This window comes from Cryptomeria japonica, chromosome 1 (assembly GCF_030272615.1).
Source record: "Cryptomeria japonica chromosome 1, Sugi_1.0, whole genome shotgun sequence".
NCBI classification, from domain to species: domain Eukaryota; kingdom Viridiplantae; phylum Streptophyta; class Pinopsida; order Cupressales; family Cupressaceae; genus Cryptomeria; species Cryptomeria japonica.
Genome location: NC_081405.1, coordinates 517,058,128 through 517,065,908, shown reverse-complemented (window position 1 = coordinate 517,065,908; position 7,781 = coordinate 517,058,128). Strand labels below are relative to the sequence as shown.

The following is a 7,781-nucleotide window of genomic DNA, read 5'->3' as shown; positions in this document are numbered from 1 at the left end:
TCGTTATCGCATTTTCATATTGTAATATTATGGAAAAATATGTCCATATTTATATGGTAGTGAGTATTGTGTAGATGTGGATGTAAGATTATCTCATTGTGAATTGAATTCTCCAAAAGAAGGAGAATGAAATATTTTTTTCTATATTAAATGACGAAGGAACTATTCAAACTTTTGTGTAAAAAACAAATGAAGGCATGTGACTAGTATAATGCAATATTAGTTGATTTTACTAAAATATAGACTAGCCATTTCAAGTCAATGGTCAATTTGTAAACAATATCACTTACTGTTTGAAATGTAATTTTAGAGTAAAGTATCACATATATTTCTACATGTTAAACGTAACGAAGACATATAAACATTAAAGTGAAATACTAGATAACTTGCTCTACTGAAATTCAAACAACCCATTTCAAGTCTTTGGTCATTTATAAACTATAATCCTTACTATTTGAAATGTTATTAAGTTGCTAATTTATATCTAAATAAAAAATTAGTGTCCATAGATTATTAATGTCATGAAGGAGAAATGAATGCATGATGTGGCATTGGATGATTATGATTATGATATATCAAAATATATTCACTCTTATCAAATGTGTTTATATAAGGTTTTAATTTTCCACTTTAAAGGTGTTTTAATGGAAAACTTTGCAAGAATTTTCTTCTTCGTTGCTAATTTTTGGACATAGGTCTCTTTGTTTTGTCTTGGTCTTTTTTGGTTATCTTTCATTGTCCTTTTTTGTGTTATTTTTTTGTTTGGTCTAGCCTAGTGACCAAGTAATGGACTTTTAATATGTTTTTGTTATCTCTATAAAAAAAAATTATAGTAATCTCTTCTATGTAAGGTTTTAGAGTCCTTTTGTTCCTATTCAATAAATACATCTACCTTATATTTTTAGAGCCTTCACTTATCAATCATCTCTCTATATGATTATGCAAAAAAAATTCAAGAGTTATATGTGAATTATGACATTGTGACTAGATTCGCATTTGGGGATACAAATCTTATTTATATATTTAATTGCATATATAACTTAGTAATAATATACTTTATTGCGATGTTGTTACATCTACAAGATCAATAAGCCATTATAAAGGTTATCTATTAATAAATATGTGGGATGTCTATATAAAGTGCACGGCTATGGTATGTGAGTTATTTTTTCTATTACTCTTTAATTTTCTAGTTAAGATCTTTGGGAATACACTCGCTGGACCTATAGAGCTAGAAGCATAGAAGGGTTGTCCACTCTTCATGGTTGGCCTAAAATTTCTAATCTTAAAAATGACTATTGCCTTTTCAATATGAATTGATAGAATTCCCTAGGTTAGGTCTCAAGTACATTATTTGGAATTATGGGATTCAATTTGGATCATCAATACCAAATTGAACTCCTAGCCAAAAATAGAGTGTTACCCATTAGCTTGCACATTATTTTTTTTTAATTTGGCATCTAAGATGTTATATTTAAGATAAATCCTTGTGCGCTTGATTTCGTCATCTCATTATATCCATTCGAAATCACTTTAAAATTATATAGAATATCTAGAGTGGACACTTTGCATGAGAACATATAAATTAAATTTGCATTAAACCAAATGCATATCATGTTTGAAAATATTTCCATACAAATTATGGAAAACAACATGAAGTTTGATTAAGGTGCAAGGAAGTAGCATGTGTTGATCCTAGCATAGAAAGCTCCTGAATGTGTTGTTAAAAACCACTTTAATCCTAATTGAAAAACCACAACAAAATAAGGTGAAAGTTTTTTAGGCAAGGAACTAAATAAGATAGGATTCTTCATACCATATAGAATCGTAGAAGCTTCACACAAGATTGTACACAAACATTTATGATTGCAATGTGACTTCAAGAATCCATTTGCTACATAATTGATACTTCAATTATAATTATCTATAAGAACTTATTGAATATATTTACATAATTCAAATCAATGACACTATCATTATTACTTGAAAATAAACAATTCTCAACCTTTTATTTAATTTATTATTTACTTATCATGTTCATAACTCAAATGATCTAAGTAATTTTATTACTCTCTCCCTAGATTTATATAATTTAATGCAAGGTAGCTTTCTTCATTAACATAAGATCAATAACTAATTATAACTTTAAAACACATTATTAATCCAAAATAAAAAGTATAAAGTTTTGGGCTCATTAACATGACTCCAAATAAATTCAGTCAACTCACCATCATAAGGCTACTGCCTCCTCTTCCCTTAGTCATCTAAGTACAAACTCCATGAATAGTTAGTTATTACATAAATATATAAAACTAGGCAAGTGCACTTAAACACACAATCTCCAGAGTCTTTAAAATTTCAAAGATTTTCCCTCTATGTAAAAAATATATGTAGTTTCTTGGAGAAATGTAATATTGTCTCTCCAAATATAAGGATAAAACAGGTTCTTTTTATTGATGGAATGGTCGAACAACAAAATCCTAAAATAGTAGTCTAATTCTTGCATTCTGATCATTATTGAAATTAGGTAGTGAACTTTGATTCACTACACTACTAGAAATATGAATAGAATCATTATGTGCTCAGGCAGCTCGGAGGGTTGACAGTTCCAATGGCTACTCCCTCTGCATTTTGACAAAAAGAAGAAGCTTTACCCCCCGAAGCCAATGTCAAACTTATATCACTCAAAGTAATGCCTGTGCAAGGCACACTTTCACTGCAATCAAGTTTCAGGGCTATTTCTGATGCTGATGTGCCATGAATATTGTTGTAGCTTACATTGCTGATTTTAACTGCAGAGGTCTATGAATAGTAAACACAATACAAAAACAAATAATTATCTCACTTGAAAATTAAATGCAGACCCACAATTCTAAACATGGATGTTAGAAAATCTTGAAGGATGAGAGTGTATATAACGTACCTGATTAGGACAAGAATAAGGTAAATCACAATAGTATTGATTTATCACTATTGGGTTGCCTGCATTTACGATTTGAATGTCCTCAAATGATATAGCTTTTGTCATGCCAGAACCTCCCTGTTATATCACAATCAACAATCTATTACATTCTTTCTCCTTAATGCAATTTTTTTTCTGTCTCTCTCTTTTTATGAGTGATTCTAAATTCTTTATACCTGCCATGTCTTGATTCTGAGACCATTCTGGGTTTCTATCAATTTGGCACCAAGTACTTTCACATCAGAAACGTCTGCTTGTGAGTTTCCTTTCCCAAGGCTTCCAATGCTGCAATGTTATGGCATAACATTTCATAATAGAGCACAAATATTCAATCATGACATTGTAGATGAGCTCTGCTTAACCAACAAGCTCTTTCAAACTTTTAGGCTGTAAAATTTATTGTTCTGATTTGAACATTACCTTATTCCATGACCTGGACCACAGGTCACAGACGTAATGGTGATATTAGAAGATCCCTCGCCGATGGCAATGCAGTCGTCCCCTGCTCGATTATTTTGGATTGCAATTAGCAATTATTTTGGAGTACATGCCAATCACTGTTTCACAGCATAATTGAATCGAACAATTCTATGGTTACAACTTTAAATTTGAAATTGTTTGGAATTAATGGATCATATTCTATTATCTCTCATCGGACTGATATAGCAATAGGAGAGACTGATGGATTATTTTCTCTCTCATATTATTTCACTTTGATGATTGATCATTTTCTCTCTTCTTTTATTATCTTATTAAAAATGCTTTCTCATCTTAATAATAGTTCATTTTCTCTCATCTCTTACAATAATGATGGATCTTTTTCTCTCTTTTCTTACTATCTTATTAAATATGTTTTCTTTTCTTACTAGCTTTATTCTAAAGATAGACCTTTCTCTATTCTCTTACTTGATAACAATCGATCAATTTCTCTCTTTTCTTACTATCTTATTGAATATGTCTTCTTCTCTTACTATCTCATCCTAATGATAGATCATTTTCTCTCTTCTCTTACAATAATGATTAATTGTTTCATTTGTTCTCTTATTATCTCATTCTAGTATGGACCATTTTCTCTCTTCTCTTACTATTTTATTGAATATGTTTTCTTCTCTTACTATCTCATCCTAATGATGAATTGTTTTCTCTCTTCTCTTACAATAATGATTCCAATTGTTTTCTCTCTTCTCTTACAATAATGGTGAATCAATTTCTCTCTTCTCTTACTTCCTCATCCTAATGATGGATCATTTTCTTTCTTCTCTTACAATAATGATGAATTGTTTTCTCTCTATTCTTACTATCTTATTGAATATAGTTTTTCCCCTTACAAACTCATCTTAATGATGGATCATTTTATCTCTTCTCGTACTATCTTATTGAATATGGTTTCTTCCCTTACTATCTCATTGAATATGTTTCCTTCTCTTACTATCTCATCCTAACAATAGATCGTTTTCTCTTTTCTCTTTTCTTTTACAATAATAATGATTCATTTTCTTTCTTCTCTTGCTACCTCATCTTAATAATAAATCATGAAGTATCTTTAAAAATTAATTAAAAAAAATATACAATCAAATCCAAGAAAAACACATATCCTTAATATGAAAATTGATGTTAAGGCCATAATGTGTTAGGGCAGCCACTTGGTTTAAGCTTGGTTAGGCTGGCAAGATGAAATCCTGATGTTCTCCACTCCAAAAAGACAAGAGTCCATTGGCTTTCTCAAAAATTTAAAAAGGGATTCAAATGTAATATACCTGTGCCAATGCTGGTGTCGTTTATGATAAAGTTTTTGGATGTAAATATGTCAATTCCGTCAGTATTGGGGCTGTCTCCTGGTGCTATAATTTTAAGGGAAAGCATTTTGACATCCATACAATCATCAAAAGTCATATGAAAGAGAGGGCTGTTCACAATTGATAGTCCGCTTATTTCCAACCCACTACAGTCATTGAATTGAATGGCCTGCACATTTATGTAAAATTTTATTATCTCAAAAACCCATGACATAAATCATACTCTGCCAGAAAAGGTGATAAATATGAGTAGAAATTTACCGTTGGTCTGTTAGTATCTGTACAATATGCGTGCTGTGAAAAAGGCCAGAGTACAAGGAATCAGTTGGTGTAAGACCCAACAATTGATGAAAAAATTGAAGCATTCCAAAGACAATTGACAACAAAAGATAATTTGTATCTTAAAAATTGCACGGCTACTTGAGATTATGCCGTTGTATATCCACCAACACCTTTCATAACACTTACATGAATATTTTTTGTACGGCATTGAAGCCACCATGCTTGCCCTTGTCCATTAATAGTACCATTTCCAGAGAGAGTAAATTGTTGAAGTTTTTGAAAATAAAACCATGTCAACCGATTGTTCCAATTTGCTGGGTCTGGAGGTGCAACTATAGTTCCCTCCACCTGCAACATTTAGTAATCTGACTTAATTAAACTTAAAGGACTGCGTTTCTACCATGAAATATGTATTTGAGGTTGAAATTCAAGCTTTTCTTAACTAAAAATATGTAATTTAATGAGGAGACTAAAATATATAACTAAAATTTAAGATTATCATAACAATGAACAATGATTACTATAATAATTATTGTATTCAAGAGGTGAAATAGAATTTGTTGAATTTTTTTAATTCATTTTAATTGGATTACGTAAGAGATCGCACTTTATGATCTATCATCATTGATCTTTTTGAGCTCATTTCATCCTAATGATGGATCATGGAGTATGATTTGAAGCATGAAAAAAAAAAGTTTACATAGTCAAGTCCATAAACAATAATCACAACATTAAAAGAAAATCCAAGCTAGCAAAACTTGTGTATAACAACTTTATACAAATTCTTCATGTACATAAAATAAAATAAATCTGATAACAGACCATGACATTTGATCTAAAATATCAACCTTTAAAATTGTTTTACAAAATTTAATCAAAAAAATAATCACAAATTAAATATGAACTATCAAACAATCATGTTTCTCAATAAAATCTACTCTAGACAGTCATTCCACTCTCTCTCTCTAAAATCTAAGCAAGCATATACGGTTAGTCAATGTTTACAAGAAAAGTGAAGCCTAGTGCACATAGTCCCTCGAAAACTGAATTGTTTACTAAAAAAGTCTTACTTCTCAACACCAATGCTATCATAGAAGCTCCACACAAGATCGTACACAAACATTTATGATTGCAATCCAGATTTCAAAAACCCATTTACTACATAATTGATATTTGAATTATAATTGTCTATAAGAGCTTGTTAAATATATTTACATAGTTCAAATAGACAACATGACTAACTATTATTGTTATTTGAAAATAAACCATTCTTAACCTCTTATTTAATTTATTATTTACTTATCATGTCAATAACTCAAAAGATCCAGAAAAAATATTTTATTAGTCCCTATCCTTAGATTTATATAATTTTTGCAAGGTAGTTTTCTTTGCCACCATAATATTAACAACTAAAACATATTATAACTTAAACATACATTATTAAGATAGAATTTGTTTAATTTTTTTAAAGCTTTTTGATTTGATTACTTCATAAATCATACTTTATGATCCATCAGCATTGCTCTTTTTTAGCTCACTTCATCCCACTCATGGATCACTGTGTATGATTTGAAACATAACAAAAAATAAAGTTTACATAGTCAAACCCATAAACTATAATTTCAACATTGAAAGCAAATTCAAACTAACAAAACTTGTGTATAACTACTTTATACAAATTCTTCATACATACATAAATAATTTTAAATTAATAGAATGAGAGATCATGACGTATAATTTCAAATGCCCATCTTTAAAACTATGAACTATACGATTTCATATATATATATAATATGAAATATATAATATAAGCAAACATATATCGTTAATCAGTGCTTACAAGAAAAGTGAAGCCTGGTGCACAAGGTCCCTGAAAAACTAAACCGTTCACTAGAAATGTCTTACTTCCCGGCACCAACAAAGTTGCAGATGGAGCTTTACAAGCTGCAGCCCATGCATTTGCAAACGCCTGCAAAACACACATACATTTGTTTCACAACAATTCTCAGGTGCTAATGATACTTAACCAGATATTAAAGTTCAAAGCTTGAACACAACTTAAATTCAAGAATCCCACAAGAAAAATAAAAGAATAACTCTAAGACTAAGAGCAATCAAAGAATAATTGATGATTTGGGACCTTAGTGCTATCTTCTACTCCATTGCCCACTGCACCATATGTTTCCACATTAAAGACTGAAGCTTCTGCTGGCATGTAAAACATGATGATCAGAATCATAGTACAGAATGACAAACTGTGAAAGAGAGTGGGAATATTTCCCATTGGAAGATTGATTGCTTTGAAGTCTGTGCAGAAAATGAATTGAAGGGCAATCTGTTTTGAGCAAAATGGTTGATGGGTGAGACAATTTATAGTCAATTTATAGCTCTTCAATTGACTAAATCGGGAACTATGGGAGTTTAGCGTCCATTGGAAGAAATGGTGTGCGCTGTGTGTGAACGTAAATACATTACATTATATTCCTGCAGAATAAACGTTAATCTGCTCATACTGTAATGATTTGAAGCTCCCAAAGTTTCAAGAATCGCAGTTTTGAAGCAAGATTTAGTCTGCAAATCTACGTTGAACTTGTTTTCGTTTGATTTACGTGAAAGATTGAAAGCAAGAAATCAAATTTCATGATAAGGAGAGCCAGAATTAACGAAGGAATTATGGCAAAATCTTGGAAAATGAAGACGAATTGGAATTCGAATGTGAAGGGGACAAAATGTATATGCTC

The 7,781-nt window shown here is 30.6% G+C and overlaps 1 protein-coding gene across 1 annotated transcript; it reads right to left on the bottom strand.

Annotated features, from left to right (window-relative positions):
- Positions 1–2,224: 2,224 nt before the first annotated feature.
- Positions 2,225–7,379, bottom strand: LOC131070302 (polygalacturonase). Its single transcript, XM_058005808.2, has 9 exons — positions 7,181–7,379; positions 6,881–7,009; positions 5,227–5,388; positions 5,020–5,052; positions 4,720–4,927; positions 3,383–3,464; positions 3,139–3,247; positions 2,924–3,040; positions 2,225–2,802 (listed from the first exon to the last, which is right to left on the bottom strand). The coding sequence occupies exons 1-9, from the start codon at positions 7,322–7,324 to the stop codon at positions 2,575–2,577; spliced, it is 1,212 nt and encodes a 403-aa protein (XP_057861791.2). The 5' UTR covers positions 7,325–7,379; the 3' UTR covers positions 2,225–2,574.
- Positions 7,380–7,781: the final 402 nt, after the last annotated feature.